This window comes from Sphaeramia orbicularis, chromosome 16 (assembly GCF_902148855.1).
Source record: "Sphaeramia orbicularis chromosome 16, fSphaOr1.1, whole genome shotgun sequence".
In the NCBI taxonomy this organism is placed as follows: domain Eukaryota; kingdom Metazoa; phylum Chordata; class Actinopteri; order Kurtiformes; family Apogonidae; genus Sphaeramia; species Sphaeramia orbicularis.
The window spans coordinates 32,232,717-32,252,501 of NC_043972.1; the positions used below are offsets into that span (position 1 = coordinate 32,232,717).

General features: G+C 39.4%; 2 protein-coding genes across 2 annotated transcripts; both read right to left on the reverse strand.

Annotated features, from left to right (window-relative positions):
• Nucleotides 1–1,433: 1,433 nt before the first annotated feature.
• Nucleotides 1,434–11,781, reverse strand: colq (collagen-like tail subunit (single strand of homotrimer) of asymmetric acetylcholinesterase). Its single transcript, XM_030158555.1, has 17 exons — nt 10,953–11,781; nt 10,226–10,335; nt 9,791–9,901; nt 8,945–8,989; nt 8,719–8,745; nt 7,870–7,941; nt 7,277–7,339; nt 7,144–7,170; nt 7,001–7,045; nt 6,861–6,896; nt 6,432–6,512; nt 5,374–5,470; nt 4,642–4,772; nt 4,020–4,139; nt 3,785–3,926; nt 3,576–3,678; nt 1,434–3,462 (listed from the first exon to the last, which is right to left on the reverse strand). The coding sequence occupies exons 1-17, from the start codon at nt 11,047–11,049 to the stop codon at nt 3,393–3,395; spliced, it is 1,377 nt and encodes a 458-aa protein (XP_030014415.1). The 5' UTR covers nt 11,050–11,781; the 3' UTR covers nt 1,434–3,392.
• Nucleotides 11,782–12,092: 311 nt separating this feature from the next.
• hacl1 (2-hydroxyacyl-CoA lyase 1) lies at nt 12,093–19,239 on the reverse strand. The gene is made up of 17 exons (XM_030158554.1): nt 19,065–19,239; nt 18,720–18,824; nt 18,454–18,494; nt 18,287–18,367; nt 18,117–18,189; nt 17,965–18,042; nt 17,769–17,863; nt 17,566–17,678; nt 17,300–17,435; nt 16,582–16,687; nt 16,138–16,221; nt 15,887–15,988; nt 15,648–15,802; nt 15,026–15,184; nt 14,834–14,941; nt 14,553–14,739; nt 12,093–12,906 (listed from the first exon to the last, which is right to left on the reverse strand). Exons 1-17 carry the CDS (start codon nt 19,113–19,115, stop codon nt 12,874–12,876), a joined length of 1,707 nt encoding a protein of 568 aa, XP_030014414.1. The 5' UTR covers nt 19,116–19,239; the 3' UTR covers nt 12,093–12,873.
• Nucleotides 19,240–19,785: the final 546 nt, after the last annotated feature.

The window sequence follows — 19,785 nt, forward strand, 5'->3', positions numbered from 1 at the left end:
TGCTCTTCTACGTTCCATTGTTACTCCTGAAAATATGTTATTGTAAAACTGCAAACATTTGATTTGGTTTTCTATGAATGTACAAAAGATGCTATTTGGTTTTTATGTAATAAATATAATTAGGTTGTCTTAATCGTTTGTCCAGTCTTGTACATATGTTAAGAACACAGAGGCAGACTTGATTATTATGTGTGTTTTCTTTATACTTCATGTCAAAGCTGGGTAACTTTTCAGATTCATCTAACCTGGATCCCTTTTCATTGACCCACACTCTCCTTATTTTACGTTTACCAAGGAAATCTTCCAGTAAGCAATAATAAATCAGCACAGGTGTTGTCATTTGACTGGACGACACTGATCCTTCACTTACCCTGCTGTATGCGTTAAGTGAGAGTTTTGCATGTGCAGCGTGTTCCCCAACAGGACCTCAGCGTCGTGCATGCCAGTAATTTGCCAGCAAGGTCAGGGATTTTCACTTGGCTATGGCCAACAGCTGGGTCTCCACCTACTTCCTTTGCATTGCCTCTAGTGATATACACATAGCTGTAATGGTACACCAACCAGTCTGCACCAAAATAAACCTTTTTGTTTGAAAAAGTGTTGAATTTTTGGTCACCATCGAGCAAAATAAATCCCTTTTCATACAAGTTTAATTTAATGACCAGACTAATAAAATTAATAGACCTGCAAGTGCAGAGATCTCATTAATAAATATATTTCTTTGTCCCTGAGAGAAGAGTTTGAGCTTCTCACGCTGGTTAAATAGAAATTTCCACCTGGGGAATTGTGTGTGGCAGATGTTTTCATTACAAACTTTGTGGACTCAGGTTTGCCACCGCATCTCCAGTGACATTTAGCGTAGCACAGACATCTGTGGTACAAATCTGATTGGTCTGGTCAGGGGAATGCACATGATGGGATAAATACGCCAAGGTAAGCTTTTACTCGGGCATCTCAGCAGACAAATTGTCCTGATGTGATTTAGAAAAGAAATACAGCATCGTAACAGAGTTATACGGCCACATCCAGCCTCAGATATCTGTGCTGCAACACTGGCTTGCTGCCCATCCTCAATCTGTATCACTGTGTCTCATCTCCAGGCCCACAATCCGCTCTGAGGAGGCTCATCCAGACAATGAAAAGCCCAAAACCCATTGTCATGTCTGAGAAAACAGAACGTTCACTGTGTGGTCTGTTTACTATTTAGTCTAACACAGCACTTTACAAGAAGCTGCTGACAGCATCTTTCCTCCAGTTGATGGATATCTGCATTTTTTATCAGTAAAAGCTCTTTTCTGAAAGAACATCAATAGCATGTCCATCGTGGTGGGCTTCTTGTACGGATTCTCATCACTGTCACTACATACTCAACAAGTAGGAAGAAAAGCTGCTGACAACCCCCTAGCCAAAGAGACTGAGCAAACACCTTTGAATTATTTAATTCCCATTTTATTTTCAGTTTTAATTGCCCACAACCACTGTATAAATCATATGAGAATAATAAAAGAGAAAAAAAATCACTATCTCAGTCACAGTGCATCCTATAGTTTTTAAAGCCTCACAGTACGTCACCACATGCATGTTAAGTTTCAGGATTTTTGTGCATACACAGTACAAGATACAACTCAGCAGTACAGGCCACAGACAGAACAGTCCACATAGTTTCCAAAAGGCATTTCGTCTTTGTGCATGTTTATGCACAGTTTATCACACAACTATTGTGTAAAGTGTGTCATACATACAGTATTTTTCTACACTCTGCACAGACTGACATCTTTTAAGACACCTGCTATGCTGATGAATGCAATGATGAGTTACAAAACAGACATGGACAAAGTGGAAGCATTTCACACTCATTAGCATGCAGACACAATATAGTAACAGTCTTTATCTTTTTGTATGTACACCTGCTTTAACAGAGGTTGATCTTAGAACACCACCAACAGCTAAATATGGCTAAGAAAAGGTCTCCCTTGGCACTGCGACTCCTACAGTAGCTTATGGAAAATGTCAGCTTATATCGGCAAAGTCATTTTCACCATTGGTGCCCAAGACACAGCAGACTACATTTACACGGTTAAGTTTACTGTTGAGTATCCGTTGCTGTATACTGTAAGACAGAAAGACTGGATAAAGAGGTATTAGAGTAAATACAGTAATGATCATAAAACAGACTGGAATTGAATTCCTCCCCTTTAGCAGCTACAGACAATTCCAGCCTTTCCTGTGCAGTGATATAATTAAGGACATAACAGTTTCAAGCCTTCACATACAGCATAATTCATTTCTCAGTGAAGCATAGGGGAGGAACTCCATTGTACAGAACTGCACATCACTGATGCATTAAATGTAATGTTTCAGTTTCTTATACCTGTGTGCCTCTGCGTACAGTCACTGCCATTTAATCTACAGAGTCGTAGAGGATGCCTGTGGAGTCTAGTACATGGAGCTACGTTACCTGTTGGTTCCTGAGAAGTTACTGGATGTATAAAGTTGACCATGTCCTTGTCAAGTACAGTACCATCACAAGCTAACAGAGCCACAGAGGTTTCCAAGGTCCTGGGAGACGTAGGGTGTGGCTTGAAGTGATTTTTTTAGGCTTCATTAGTGGAAACACATCTTTAATACACTATATTACACTATATTTGCCTTAATCCTCATCCCAGGCAAACACTGATCTCATTCTTCACCTGGTTTTACATTTCCAGCTATAATTGTGACTGATGTGATATTGAGTGACTGATGTGATATTGAGATTAAACAGTACAAGCCTTGTTGTGGCAATTAGAAGTGATAGGTTACATGCTTGGATAGTGACAGCTGCTGTCGCTCATTTGGTAATCCTAGCCTCATGCAAATGCTGTGCACTGTCATTCAAACTCCAGTAGAATACCTGGGGCCATGACTCTGGATGTCCTACCATCTCTTCTTATTTATTCATTTATTTATACCAGTAACTGGGTCAAGATTAATATGCCTCTGGCCCTGCCACTGATCCTCTGCAAAATTTCCTACTGCCACCTAATGAAGTCTCTACATGGTTGTCACACAACTGCTGGATCCAGAGGCTGGTTCCGGTTCAGTCGGGCATGGTGATGAGGTCAATCTTGAGTCCTGCTTGTTAAGACGGAGCGCAGTTGTCCTGCGCATTGCTTATGTGTGAAGGTTTCGCCTCCATCGACTGATTCTATAACTCCAGGAAGCTACGTGGCATCTTAGCAGCAATAGAGGAGTTATATATGTGTTATGTTTATTTCTGTCATCATCGTTTGCTGCCTCTTCTTTCAGAGTCTCTTGCTTGTCCCTTATTGTTCTTTTTTTTTGCATGAAAATATTCCTGTTATGTGTCACGCAAATAACAGAGGATCCCGCTGCACTGTCCAGCCTCCACCTCAAGTGAAGTACTTGCAGTTTGTTGAGTCAATAACACAGTATGGTGTGCACTTCAGGTGACCATATGACCTGTGAGTAAAAAAAAACAACCCTCAGTCAGTGTAAGCTGTAAATAAAACAGGTTGCTTTCTTTTCCAGCAGAAATTTTAACTACACATACTGTAGCTGTTGACTTTGCTTACCCTGGAAGATATGAATTACATGTCTGGTATCCAAAGTCTTTTCCATCGCACTCCTCAGCCCCCTCGTAGCGATATCCATCCCCACAGTAGGCGTGTTTACACTCTGTTGCAAGGGGAGACAGCAGGGGTGGAGGGGTCATGTTATATATGCACAGCAAAGTACAGCTGAGGAGCTATTACAGACCACCTAACATGGATGCATGACTTACTGACACAACCGTCAGTGACAACTCTGTTTCTGTCATCACACTCCTCCCCATTGGAAATCTGCACAATCCCATCACCGCAGTAACCCTCATCATCAGGCGCATTTTCCATTGATTGGAACGGTGTCAGCTGGAATGGGAAAGTCTTGGAAAATGGACAAAAAAACAGCTTTAAAAGTCACCAAACTTTAAAGTGTGGAGAAGAACATTCTGAGGATTTTGAAGTAGGCATTAATACCTGGATTGGTAGCCAGCCGTCAATGTCTTTGAAGTAGAGAGACCGCTGATCTTTGCGGAATGCAAGAGCATTATCTGTGTGAAGATGCTCCAGTTCTTCCTCATTACTTACCACAAATATCTAAGAAAGGCAAGGAGCAAGGAGAGGACATTTATTTTCATGTTTTTAATGTTTTTATATTTGAAATTATAAAATACTATCCTCATCAGGTCATTCTGATATATTAAGCGTTAAACTTTTATATCTCAGCTGCCAAAGCAATATCCATCTGTTCAGGAGACTTTTTTTTTGTTTTGTTTTTTTTTAATTATCTGTGTATAATTCATCTTTAAATAATTAACTCAGAGGTTTTCAGAAAACAATAGCCCAAAGATTATTAAAAATCTCTATCCATCTAAACTTCCTTTTTTCTGTTCAGAATAAGGCACAGGAAGTACGTAAGAACACACTGCATGGTACCATGTTATTAAAAATACACAAGAAAAATACCCAGCATGTGAAAAATGTCTACATGCTACAAACATTTAGGCTTTTACTGATATGTCTCAAGGTTTTCATATAAAATACAAATTATTATAGTAAACATTTTGTATTTACAGTAACAAAGCTGTCAGAGTCTCACCGCTGGTACTTTTGGATAGTTTCCTCTGGATGAGTAATCATCAAATGGAGAATTACTGAGAGAGCTGCAGCTACACTTTCCAGGAGGTCCTGGAGGGCCACGTGCACCCTTTGTTCCAACCATGTAAAGTCCTAAAAATACAAAAAAGTGAAAAAAGTGGTCACTGTATATAAAGGCTCCGAAAGCCACCACTCACATTGTGTTCAGAGTCATAAAGGTCCAAAGAGAATTACTGTTACTGTGTTAAATGAAGACATACTCATTTAAATACCATATGCTATGAAATGAAGTATCTTTGATTCATCTATCAAGAGGCAAATGCAATTGATGCAATTATCACAGAAACCTGATCAAGATAACAAATGTCACTTTGATAATGTGGTGACATAATATTTGTAATACTATGGAGAGGCTCGCCATCTGTGTGTCTGTTTTAGCCACATGATGTCATGAGGGGAGCATCTTGTTTCACCTCAGGAGGTTGGGTTTCCGTGGTGCTAAATAAGACAACCAATATTACCTCTTCCACTGGTGTAAAGTGTGCTTTCTTGTGCTGACTGGGGTGTTTGCTACTTCTCACAGTGGTAGCTCAAGATTTCACATACTCAGAAGGAATAAAGAACCATCTCTCTACAGTTTATGTACTGTTGAGATCCCCATTCTGACAGTATAGTCACCCTTTTGAGTTTAAAAGTATTTGGGATTCCTGTTGTCTAAAAGAAATCATTTTACCTGTAGCAGGTGTGCCAGGAGGACCAGGATGGCCTGGAGTACCCTGTGGACCTGCAGGTCCCATGGGACCTAGACTGCCTGGGTCTCCTTTTATACCCTAAAACAAAAATATATGAGGTGGTGAGAGCTCAACAGAACTGAGACAGAATAACATTTGTGCTGCTGCTTCCATTTAAAATTCCTTCAATAATGTATTAGTGTCTTTCCAGAAATTATATTCTATATCTTCAAAGATTTGCTTCCACACTTTATTTTTTTTTAGACAAGATTTAATCAAAGAATTGTGATCTGCAAGAACTAAAAGTTAATATATTGTTCAAATACAACAGAACTGCAGTTGTAAAAGCGGTTCTTAGAAAGCAGAGCTGTTTCATCATTTTCCTGTAATTTCTCTGTAAATGAAAACCACTTCGACTGATTGAGCAAAACCTGATTTTTGTCATTGTCAACACCAGTGCAGAGCTATGCCTCTACCATGAAAAAAGGATCAAAGTGACAGCAGTTCCTTCCAACTGGCCCCTTAAACCCAATAATAAATAAGAGCAGATGTTCCTGTTCAATTTCTTCCACTAAACCTACATGAAATGTAAATCAACACTTTCAGCCAAGACTCTTTTCCTTCACAGTGAAAGAATTTGCTGATATGAGGTAGTGTTTGTGAATCAGAATCCTATTTAAGGGCTACTCTGAACCAGATTTCAGTCACTGTCAGATTTTGCTGACTGGCTGTGCACAGCTACCATTGGACCTGTTAAAAATGTTTACACATCTGTTTAACAGTTTGTTAAACTGAATGAAACTATGGATCCATGTGGGGGGGGCACAGTGGTAAAGGGGTAAATCTGCAGCAAGCATCAAACACATTAAACATTTCAGCAGAAATGTTTCCATGTGAGTGTCCTGCCTGATTTGACAAAAAGGAGGAAACTATAGGTTATAATTTGTGATTTATTTGCAGTTTAACAGTATTATGGAAAAGAAAAAAAGCAGACTACTCCTTAGAATTTTACTATTATGCAATTAGTTTGTTGGTGATATTCCAGTCTCAAACTCCTCACCTGCTTGCCTCTCTTTCCTGGCCGACCAGTGGGTCCTCTGTTTCCAGACAGTCCTGGTTCACCCTTCGGACCCATTTCACCCTGTACAACAATGAATATCATCAAAGGAACAATGAATTCATCTTCAAAACTAGAAGCACTCGGAGAGCACAGACCTCCGCCAAGGCAGATCAGTGGGCCCCCCGTGCGCCCCCCCAATCACCACCAAAATTTAATCATTTGTTCCTTGTGCCAGTATCAACATTTCCTGAAATTGTCATCCAAATCTGTCCATAACTTTTTGAGTTATCTTACACACAGACAGACAGACAGACAGACAGGCAAACCAACGCCGGCAGAAACATAACCTCCTTGGCGGAGGTAATGATAAAAATATGAGGAAGTATAAGAAAAAGACAAAACTCATACTTGTTTGACCGTGGCACTTACTTTTTGTCCCAGCATTCCTGGGAAACCCATTGCGCCCTGTGTATAAAGAACAGTAAATGATAATATCACCACATATTAGACACTGTAGACAATATTTATTGCCACTAGTTTAACATTTGCATTAAACATTTTAAAATTACCTTGTCACCTTTAACTCCATTCTCACCACGGTCTCCTCGAGAACCCTAAAGGAGCAGATTACATTGTGTTATAATAGTATTTGGATAACGATAAAGAAATAAGAATCGATATTGATATAACTTTTTTTTTTAATTCTACATACCTTTTCCCCTTTATACCCTGGTAAACCCTAAAATCAAAAAGCAAAAATAAAATGAGATGAAACATAAAATAAGATGAAACTGAGTAATGTTGTGAAGTTGAGGTCAAACTAGGTTAGATGAATGTAGACGTACTCTTGGCCCAATTGGTCCTCTGGCTCCAGGCAAACCCATCAGCCCTGGATCACCTTTCTCACCCTTACAAACAAACCACAGGATTAAAAGTGGGATGGATGACAGACAGACTGGTCATTTTCTTTCACTATTTCAATCATTTATCAGATCTACCTGTTTCAGGGCTAACTCTGCTTTGGTCTACATTTTGTTGTTATGCTTATAATCCCCTTTTTTGGTGTGCTGAAAAGTCTCATATGGTATAAGTTTTACAGCAATAAAGAGCACCACGTAGCAAAGTAAATTAAAATATGTGATCTTTATTCATTTATTCATTCACTCAAAAAATGATAGCACTCTCACAGCATTTTAAAAATTAGTCTCAAAACAGATTTATAAATAAACAGTGTATAAAAAAAAAGATACTTCACATAATATCAACATATATTTTTCACCCACAGCCTTCCATACAGCTCAATTTTTTGAGGACAGAATTTTGATCTATATAGAAAGTGTTTGCATGTTAATAAGTACTTTTTTTTTAACAAATGAGAGGCGGTCTCATATCATATCACATATTAAATCATTTACATTATGAGGTCTGACTTACTCACTTTGGGCCCGCTTGGTCCTGGCCATCCTGCTAGTCCCTGCTTTCCAGGAAGTCCAGGCGGACCTGTCCGTCCCTAACAGGAGACATCAGTTTACACACAAACCCAATGCCCTGAGACACAAATATACATCATAAAGCACTAATAAAACCTTTGCTGCCACAGCTGAACGATGTGAAACCAGGGAATTGAAAGACTGCTGAATGAAAAGATGTGCAACATGCAACTCAATAAGAAAGAAGGAATCAAAAGGCACATTTATTACATAAGCTGGCAGCCTGTTTGCTCCAGTATTTATCAGACAGTAGTATCATTGCACATGTACAGGGAGAATGACTTTAACAAGCCCTGTCACTTTGCTCTCTTTAATTAAATGATGGGCTGTATATAGAACAGGAGACCGTGCTTGTGGGAAATAAAATGATTTATGACCTGGCTGAAGCACTAAGCTAAATTACACTGCAGTGCTGCAAAGCTGCTCAGTCAGGCTGGCCGCCACCGAAGCTCTCCCACTGGGCTGCTTTTACTGTTCAATTACAATGACTGATCATTTAGGAGGTCAGTTTTATTTTGACAGTCCTAACTAAACACACCTCTGGAGTTTCTAATCAAGCTGTGTGGGCTCTGACACTGAATAATGCAGGATGTCTTTGAGAGGTCAGTAGTTCCCCTCTCTGATTAACAACATGTTGACTCTTTCTGTGTTCTTTACATCCTGTCAGTTGTGTCTATGTTCCTCCAGGCACCAACAGTGCTTACAGTTACTGCTAGCAAGCAGGCAGAGGCACTACATTTCATTTTTGAGTAAATCCACTTAGCAGAGAATATGTAGTGATTAATGGAGACTCTCACCTTTTGTCCAGGTCTTCCAATTTCTCCCTGACAACAGGATGTGGAGGAGGGGACAGTGACAGAGGACACTTAATACATTTGCAGCAAGCATCTTTCAATCATAATCAACTGGTCAATTAAACTTTAGCTTATATAATTATGACCAGAAACAAATAAGGAAACACAATAATTACATAAGACAAGATAAGATCATGGAGAGGCAACCACATATAGTATCAATGCTAACCTTTTCCCCTTTAGGCCCTCCTATACCAGGCAATCCAGGTGGACCCTGATGAACATTAAAAAAACAATAAATATGCAGCCACCACACACATTACAGAGATATCATCTAAAGTAATTTTATTGTCCACGAATTCCCAGTAGAAAGTCCTTCCTGATTCTACTAGCCCACAGCTGCAGTTTCAATTAGCTAAAGGCTGAGTGGACACTATTGATTTAAAAGTGCCTTGTGTGTCTCTTTGATAGACTGAAATGCTGCTGCAGGGCAGCTGGTGCTGTTACAGCTCGAGACAGGCAAACACAGCAAAAGCTTAAACAATCATTCGATCACAACAAGTAAATCTGCTCCACACTTCTGAAATGTCAGCCTGCAGTTTAGAGGATCTAAATATCCTTATATCTTTCATCACAAAAAGTACACAAACACATGGACTCATGCTTGTATTGGTAATCCCTGGAATTTACGCGACCCAGTATGCCTTTCCAGGCAGACAACTCTCGGGCGGTTTCTGAGAATGATGTGTGGCACACTGGCAGGCAGTGGAAAAAGGCTATTTGTGTCTCAGCTAAATGTGGAGCATTAATGGGCCGCTGTGTTGCATGGGCCAAAGAAATCCCCATCTCCTGCTCTGCAGGAACTCTCAAGTTGGAGCAGAGATGTGGGCAATATATTGTTTAACTGGAAATGATTGGCACATTATATGAAACAGAGACAGACTTTGGTTTAGCCAAACTAACTCAGAGTCAAAAGGGATGAAGGTCGGTGTAGTAACAATGGATAGAAGACAGATCTACAGTTCATTGATAATACTGGGATAAGCCTGATATTTGGGATGAGTCTGGTTCCTACCTGAGGTCCAGGTGGACCAGCAGGCCCAGGAGGGCCTTGGGCACAGGCAGACCCCTTCTCCTCAGTGCCTGTCTCTGATTGACCACCATTAGTAATAGAAACATCTTCATTCTGTGAAATATAAATAAAATAAAATATATGATTTACTTTGTCACCTGAAATGATTATTAGACAGATAACAGAGCAATATGAGAGAACACATGGCAAATGTTTTCTTTTTATTTGTCATCTGTGTTAATGTCTGACTTCACCATATTATTGTTACACATTGTCAAAATCAGGCCATGTCGATCCAAACATTTTCCACTTGCTAAGTTTTTAATGATCTGATTCAGGTGTCGAAAGAACTGTAAGTGTGGAGCAGTTTGGACATCTCCCAAGGACAAATCAACAGTCAGATATTCCACAATAGAAAGTCACATGACTTTGACTCACATGAGCGTGGCGGCGCCAAAGTGAAGGGGGTGGAGGAAACAGCGGGGGTGGAGGTGGACTCAGCAAACAGCATGGGCTGAATCTCTTCTGCTGCTCCTGGGATCTGAGAGCTTTGCAAGGTGTGCATGCAGTCAGTCACACAGGAAATGATGCCACATGTCAAAATTAGATGAAGATAGCCGGAAGAAATTATGCTTTATCTGTCATCTCAACTTCTGTAGTAGCACAGCCTTATCAAAGCCCTGACCTCCTCATTAAGACCAACACCACATGGACACAGATGGGCTGTCATACAGTCAACATCTTAACCAAGCGACACATCACCAAGTTACATATACACACAAGAAAAAGTGTTGAAAATGAAAGTGGTTAGCAGATGCAGGAGCAGCATAAGCAACAGAGAAACAGGTGCAAACTATCGAATCACAACACCCGTCCAGCAGAGTTCCTAGAGCTGGACACAGATATAAAGTGCCTCTGCCTCTCATGGAAGGACTGGAGCTGGTCTCGCTATTTATAGAGGCATTTCCAGACTACCTCATGGGTGACAAGAAAATAAAAACAAGTGCATTTTCCAGTGGTGAAAAACAATCATAGGTAATCTAAAACTACTGCTCTATTCATGCTTCTATACCCCAGCTCCTTAAACATCCATGTATGTATGCAGACATTCATATGTACAGTGCACACAACCACACACATAGAATTGGGATTTCAATATTCTTACCTGCTGGGAATGAAATAAAGCTGTCCAGAAATGAGGACTGAGCCAGGCCATAACAGCACCACAGTGGCAGATACAGTCCAAGTGTTAAAAGAGTCATGCTGCTCCAGGTAGTTGCCTGACTTTATTTCTGAGCCACAGCAGCCCTCTCACGCTGCCTTTCTCTCTCCTCACCGCCCTCTCCCACTTCTCCCCTCCCTCTCTGCTCACTCCACTCTGTCTCCTTTACGTCCTCAGAAGAGGGTATGCCGACCACTGCCCATTAAATCTTTCCTCTGCATCAGTGTGCGCTAAAATTACAGTGGACAGTCTGCCAGCTGCTTTGTGTGCCAATATTAGATCTCTACTGCAGGGGGTGCCTTTATTGTTTCCACTACTCTCTTAAGGAGACTTACCATAACCCACAGTGTGATTTTTCTACCAAAGCGTCAAACAGGATTATCTTGCATCCTGTCATAACATGTATTGTATATGTGCAAATGAGCATCAGTCTTATACTTATCTGTAGTGATTATTACATCTTTTTCTGGGAAGTACACTATCCATCCCCCTGTGCATTGAGGTATCCATTTAGGCCAGGCCAGATTGGTTTTATTGCCTAGTCTGTCCTATATAATTAATTGAGCACATTAGTAAGAAGGCTCCTTAGGGGAAGTGAGAGCTGTAAAAAAAAAATCCATGGACAGCCAAATATTTCTTTTTGTTCACACTTTATAGGTAAAAATGATCTTTTCATATTTTGCACAAATGCATGCACAAGTGCTTTTATATTTCATGGGCTTTAACCATAATGTATCTATAATAATACTACCGTATGAGTGCTAGAAATTCTTTTGTTACCTCCGCCAAGGAGGTTATGTTTTTGCTGGCGTTGGTTTGTCTGTCTGTGTGCAAGATAACTCAAAAAGTCATGGACAGATTTGGATTAAAATTTCAGGAAATGTTGATACTGGCACAAGGAACAAATGATTAAATTTTGGTGGTGATTGGGGGGGGGGGGGGGGCAGCACTGATCTGCCTTGGCAGAGGTCTGTGCTCTCCAAGTGTTTTTCTAGTTTAAAAATGTGTATGGCATGGCTTAAAATTCAAGGAGAATGGACAAAATATTTCAAAACAGGAACATAGATTTTTTGGGTTTTTTTACTTCAAGTCCACTGTAATATGACATTTTAGTTTTACCAGCATTCAAATCATTTTAACAGGATGTTTAATGAGCCAGTAATTACACTACCATTTAGGTCAGTCATGTTAAGGTATCTCTGATCTGATAAGAGATGATGTTCACCACATTATGTCTAAAAAAGTTTTATTGTCCGTTGCATTATTTCATTTATTGTAATATGACAGTGTAGTAAAATTATTATTATATTTTACAGTTATTTCATGGAAACAATCATAAGAAACATTAGCAGCCTTACATTTAACATATTGATTTTGTTAAGGAAAAGACTGTTGTCACTGCTGTTCTGATCACATATTCATCAATGAGGAGCCAGTAAAAGCTCTTACATATTACAAGTATCTTGGCATTGGCATACTTAAACAGAGCCTGTGGACAGACATTATGAACACTAAGGCACAATGAAGAATGTGTTTTCTTGGAATCTGTCCATTTCACAATATTCTTAAATGTCATTGTGTACTTTCACTGAAAGTGTTTTGGCCTTTTACATCAACTGCTGGTTTGCCAATGCTAGAAGACAGATTTTAAAAAGGTGACAATAACAGGTTTAAATTGTTAGGAATAATTTATCATAGTATGGAATGCCTCCAGCCTAACCTGTTGTACAATATGTGCATGAGTATGTCTACTGGTGATTCTGGGATGTTGTGATGAAATGAGATGCCCTAGGAGTTTGTGGCAAACCAGCTAAACCACAGGTTTACATCAATCTTCTGGACAAAGGAGAAACCAGATCCTGGACTACAGGTTCGAGCGTGTGAGCCAAGGGAACTCCTGGGAACAGAGATAACAAACACATTAGATGTCCTTAGATGATATTTGATGTAACAGTCAGATGGACGTTAAAATAGACTTGACCTTCAAAATGCACACTGAGGTATGTGAGAACAGAGAATGGCCCATCATCTACGACCACGTCAGACAACTCTGAAGAGCAGCTACGAGGTAGATACTAAGGTCAGAAAATGAGACGATGCGCTTCTGCCGGCTGCAGAGGCACCAGGAATACAACCTTCAAATACGTCTGCAAAGGGTTGCGTGGATACGTTCAACACAACAAAGAGGGTCATGCTTTCTAATTATGGGGTCCCTGAAATAGAAAGGTCAGGTTGGTGTGAGGTGGAGGGATTGTGAGTGGAATACAACAGTTCTGTGGTGCACCTGGAGTCTAAGGATTACTGTTGCATGCCAGTCACATAGCCCTATAAGGATGACACGAGAGCCAAATAAACACTAAGCTGTTTGTTGCTCCATGTCCATCAATTGTCAATGTCATTCGAGTCATTTTCCATCTCCTTTCTCTACAGGTTAAAATAAACCTTAGGCTGAAACCAAATACCCCACCTTCCAACCTCATGTTAGATTTACAGATTTCAGTCATATGTTTTGCTTTGTGTCAGGTGTCTCTGGTGTCAGTCTGCTGGTTGGCTTGAGGACAACATGAGCTACTTCACAAAAGCACTGGACTTAAAACTCCACTCATTGCCTTCAAGATAAATGACATGTGAAGGTGTGCTTGGGATGGATGATGTGACCTAAAAAGTTCCCATGTCTGACAACTGAATAAACCCAATAGGCATTTACTGTAAAACTAAAACCTTTTGAGCCTCAGAAAATAAATTAAATAAATATTTCATTCATTCCCAAAGACTGGATCATAACCCAGATGTGGACTGAAGGAGATTTTGTTTGGGTTGACAAATCTATTGCCCATAAAGTTGGAATAAACTATTTTTACCTCTTCTCATGAAATGATTGTGATAATGTGATTTATTCTTGATAGTTAATGTGTAAATGGGATTCATTGTGTAATGATCACACCAGGTCAAAAATGTGATTATTTATGTGTATAAGTACAAAATAAAAAGAGGAATGTGTCTGAAAACAAAATTATCCCAACTTTACGTGATACATGCTAATGCAGAAATGGTCAGGGCTGTTTGTTAGCATCAAAATTTCCTCTTCTTACAAGTTAGTGATATTTACTTAATATAAAATCGTGTTTTTAAAAAGTATGCCCATGACAAAAATTATAATCATAGTCAAAATTACCAAAAAATAATTGAAAATCATGTCATTATCAATGGGTATGTGTATTAAATTTTCACCTAGTGGCGCTATGGTGCCTTCTCCAAGGCCAAGTAACAGCTTCTACTACTTAAAACAAATAAGTGATAACCATAATAGCAGTTTTACCATGATTCTAGTCTCATCCACCAGGGGGCATTTATACAGCATAAATGGTGTGGATTTCCATCAACAGTCACCCACATGAACAACAAACTGTCAATGTAACACTACTGACTTTATTTCTTCACACAAAATTCCTGAATGTTCGATTTTTAACATAAATTTCACCCTCTTTCTAAAACTCAATCAGGTAGTCTCACTGAATTATTCTCTGCACATGTTACAGTTACCTGTTGTTTCCTGTCAGATGAAGGGTCAATCAGCACATTTAGGAGGCTGGGTCTCTCCCAGTCACTCAAACTAAGCTGTAAAGCACTGCGTAGCTCCTCCACAGTCCTCACCAGGAAGCCTCGACCACCGAAAGCAGTCATGACCTCGTCGTACCGGGCCTCTGGGAGAAGGGTCACAGGTGGAGCACTGGAAAAGGAATATATCATTATGGGACACCGTGATAGCAGATGGATTGAAGGCGGCAGTGTATGTATTATGATTACTGGCATTAATGACTCACAAAGTGGTCAGATCTCCCATTTTTGCCATTTCTTTCCATGTCTCGGGATCCACTCCACTGTATATACCATTGTTATTGACCACAATGATAATCACAGGAAGATTATACCTGTTAAAAAAACAAGCATATTGTGATAAACTGGAAATTCAAACATAAAGGACTGCATGTACTGTGTTTTGACAACAACTTTACCTGCACATTGTCTCAACCTCCATGCCAGAAAATCCAAAGGCGCTGTCTCCCTCTACACAGACTATCCTTTGGCCTTTATTCTCTCTTCTCTCTAGAGCTGCAGCTGCAATAGCAAAACCAAGGCCGACTCCCATTGTTCCAAATGTGCCAGCATCCAATCTGCACATAACACAAAACACTTTTTTGTCAAACACAGTGTAATCAAATATAAAGGGACTTAAAGACTGCAATTCTCAAAGACATATACAGTAGTCAAACATTGGTGTATGGAAACGGCCTATTTACAAACGAACATGTTCAGTGTCCTTCTGTGGTTTGAAGTACCATTACTATTTTTTCACTAAAACCAAATGAAAAAAAATCTTAAACTAGTCACTTCTAAATACAAATAAAACTATTTATATATGATATCTAAATTAACATAAAAATTAAAAGTCAAATAACTGTATAAGTATTGTATGAGTACTTAGGTAAATATATAGAGGAAATATGGCAATGATATTCCCTCAAAGTGACAGGGTCCTCCTTACAAACATCACATCTGTTAAAAGTGTCATTTTATGTGTAGGTGTATGAGATGGACATCTTTGACCTCTGCTTCAGTGAGACTTCAGTGCCTTGCCTGTGTCGAGGTAGGTAGTTGTTTAACATTGTGCGTCCTATGTCCATAGTGTTCGCCCCCTCACTGACAATAATGCAGTCATGTGGGAGCAACTGGGAGATATGGTGGAACACGGTGTAGTAGTTCATGGGCAACGTTGACTGAAGAGCAAGGGCCTGTGGAGAGGAAAAGAAAGAATCTAAAACCATGTCATCTTAAATCATGTGAGTTGGAGTTTTTCTACATGAGTCACAACCTACCTTTGATATTTTTGCATTGGCAGTGATCTTTGCCTTTAGTGTGCTCCACCACTCTGTGTCAAAGGAATATTTCCAACCATCTTTACCAACCTGCTGCAACAGCTGAAGGAAACGGTGAAGACAGACACACAATGACTTTCAACAAACACAGAAGCTTTTTCCTTCAGTAGATCATAAAAGAACACCATGATCTTACAGCAGAACCAAACAGACTAGAAGTTTAAGTTATCACAATAAGCATGAAGACTAACTTGAGTGACAGTAGCATTAACGTCGCCAAGGAGAGCAACAGCAGGCCTTATGTTATTGCCCATCTCTTCAGCGCAAAGGTCAACCTAAATAAAGGGCAGAGCAGTAACATGTTTAGGACATGAACACAATAGCATTAGTGTGGAAAAATACACTGTACTGCACACCAGTACTACTACAAATATACACATTCTTCAACCTCAACTTTATTACAGAATAACAGCATTTATATTATTTCAGTAGACCTCAAACAAGCAACTCTTATGCAAAAGTCTGTCCCAATCCAACTTTACTTGTACACACATTTAAAAAAACAACAGGGTTTACCAGAGTGTTGTATGTAGACTTAGCACCATACAAAAGAATAAACAAGAATAAACAAGAGGGTTCATCAAACATGAACATAAAGTCAAAAATTCAGAGGGGCCCTTGGTTAATTTCAATACCTGGATGATCTTGACATTTGGGTCAAACCTAGGAGGCAGACCAAAGTGCAGCATCCAGTTCAGTCTGGCTCCGAGAAGAAGCACAACATCAGCCTGGAGTAGAGCTCTTTATACCAGGAACCAGAGAAAAAGCAAAAACAACATGAACACCAGGCTCAACAGGCTTTTAAAAACACAAGTAAAAACATAAATGTAGACTCAAAAAAAGTAAAACTAATGTTTGTATTTAATCTTCACTGTACAAAAAATTACTGGAAAGACTTGCTTTCACACTTGTGTAGTAAACGTACTATGTTTAAACCCACAGTATGTAATCTCTGCCATAGTCAAAACAATAGAAGAGACAATGCAGATGCTGTTGTGAATTGGCATGATATCATGGGAACTGTTGTTGCTCCCACCACAACCACCAATTAATGCATTCACATTAGGCCATTTTATTCAAATGAAATAACTGCAAGTAATGTTATGAGTTACCACTGGTGAAGGGGGTATGATGAAATTGAGAGCACACAACCCAGGAAACAATAACCTAAAGTAAGCCTAGTTCTAGATATAAGGTGGAAATGTTACATATATCATTAGTAAGATACATAAAATTTTGATGCTTTAATAAGGAAGAAGAATGTGAGTTTTTAATCAAAATGACTTCATTCATACAGACTACCAGACTAAACAAGTTTTGTCTCCAGTACACACTGATACTAAAAGAGCTGACCTTGAGCGAGCAGCTGCCACACAGTTGGGGTGATCATCAGGGAGTACGCCTTTTCCCATGGGAGTGGGCAAGAATGGTAGTCTGCTTACTTCCACAAACTCCCTGAGAGCCGTTTCTGCTCTGCCATAGGCTGCTCCTGTTGAGTACAGCACTCATTTCATCATTTATGGACTGCTGCCATTTCACTAATGTTTGATGACAGTAAAGGTTTCTGGCATATTTGATAATTTAAAAAAAAAGAAGACATGATGATGTTTTGATGTTACCTTTGCCAATGATGACCAAGGGTCTTTCAGCCATTTTCAACACAGAGATGGCTTCATTAATGGTGCTTTTCTCAGCCACACTCACTGGAGGAGGTGGACAGCAGGACACAACTCTGCAGGTGAAATATGTTCCTTGAATGTTGGATTGAGAATAACAGAAATGGAACAAACAAAAAAGAAAACTTAAGTAAATGATAGCAAACCTGACGTTGATCCTGTCCACTTTGGCATTGACCATATCCCCTGCAATGTCCACATAACAGGCACCTGGACGCCCATAGATACTTGTGCGAACAGCCTATGACACATATTAATAAATATATTATTCAAATACAACTACAAAATGTGTTGTTCAGGTGAAATAGACAGACGGATAGATAAGTAACAATATACTGTCACCTTCTCTATTACTGAGGGGATGGCCTCCAGACTACTGGGTCGAGCAGAAAACTTGCTATACAGCCGACATGCTTCAACCTACAAACAAAAGAGCTGCTGCACTTAAAATGAAACATAACTGAGCAAAAATTCAACACTGCAGGGGGTGTTACTTGTGGAAACTCCTGAAAGGCCCCTGCGGTTTCTTGGTTTCGGTCAGAAGATCCTCCAATAACAACCACCGGCCTGAACAAATCATACGAAGAGGAGTGGACAGGTTTTAAATGTATAAACTTCAAGCTGCAAAAAAACATTAACATCACATTCTTCAAAAACTTCTTACCAACAGTTCATGTTTGCATTGGCCATTCCACCTAGTGCATGAATGAGTCCAGGACCAGACACCACGAGGCAGGCTCCTGGTCTGAACACACAGAACCACAGGACACAGCTACAGTTAGAACCAAGGGACAGAACAACTCAGATCAAACTGTTCAGTCAAACTCTTACCTCCCAGTGAGGTATCCAATGGCAGATGCAGCATAACAGGCCTAGAAGAGTGAGAGAGCTTACCTTAATACAGTAAAACAGTGGTTCTGCAAAAAGTCACAGCTAAAACAGGTTAAATCAATATAGCTATATATGCAGTACACAGATGACTGTTATGTTATGATGTGCTTGGTGTGGTTAAGTCTTGGCTGGTCTTTATGCATGTTTTGGATTGTATGTCTGCTGGTTGATAAAAGAATGTATCTGTTCTATACATGTATTCTTACCGCTTGTTCATTGCGCATTCCTATGTATTTGATCCCTGCAGCCTGAGCAGCCATGGCCACTTCGATAATAGGAACACCAACTATCCCAAACATATACTCCACATTCTGCAAAGACAAAATACAAAGACACCTAACACTCAATGAAGTCTATGAAATAAGTATTAATAGTTGTTTACATTTTACTTCTTTTTACTGGACACAGAGCACCGACTGAACTCTGACATAGTTTTTGTGAGTGGCCACACGATGACACAGCGTGTTAGCTAGTTATCTGTTAAACTAAAATGAGCATATAGGTTAGAGTTCATTAGTTAAACCACTCAATGTTTACTCTCCCAAACGTACCTGAGTCTTTAGAGACTCGGCAACCAGCTGAGCCCCCGTTACTTCGTCCATGACGGTCTAAAGACACTTTCTGTACCGGAGGAGCCACAGGTAAGGTTAAACAGTTATAACTAACTAACTAACTAACTGCTACATAAACAATAGAACGAACCGCTGTTATTTGCTAACGCTATCTAGCTCCCGTGAGTCACTTCCGGGTTTTAAGCCAATCACATTACTCGCTCAGTATGCTTTTTTTTTTTTTTCATATAAAACCAAAACGAAAAGGAAAAAATGCTCATCCCTGCGTTCTGGCATTAACAGTAATATCAGATGGCAAAGTTCTTATTTTTATTCATTACAATCAAAATTGGATACATATTTAAAAATATTTTTAATGAGTGCTTAATATAAAATATTAGTAACTGTTATTAGTTAGCACCTATTACATTCACTTTTTAATGCTGTTACTTCATGCATTTTATTAAGTATTTTCTTTGATTGGCTATAGTAAGCATGTACATGTACTAAAATGTAGAGTTTAATCACTACAAAAAATTAAGTAGTGAAAAGAATCCAGACACACTTAGATTTGCAGCTCTTTAATTACCAGCCTTTAAGTGTTGCTGCTAAATTCATGACTTAAAGATTTATTTACCCAGAGAAATTCCTCAAATGTTTTCTTCATAGAGTGACATAGCAAGCACACACCTAAAACATACAGTGTAAAAAGCAGTATATG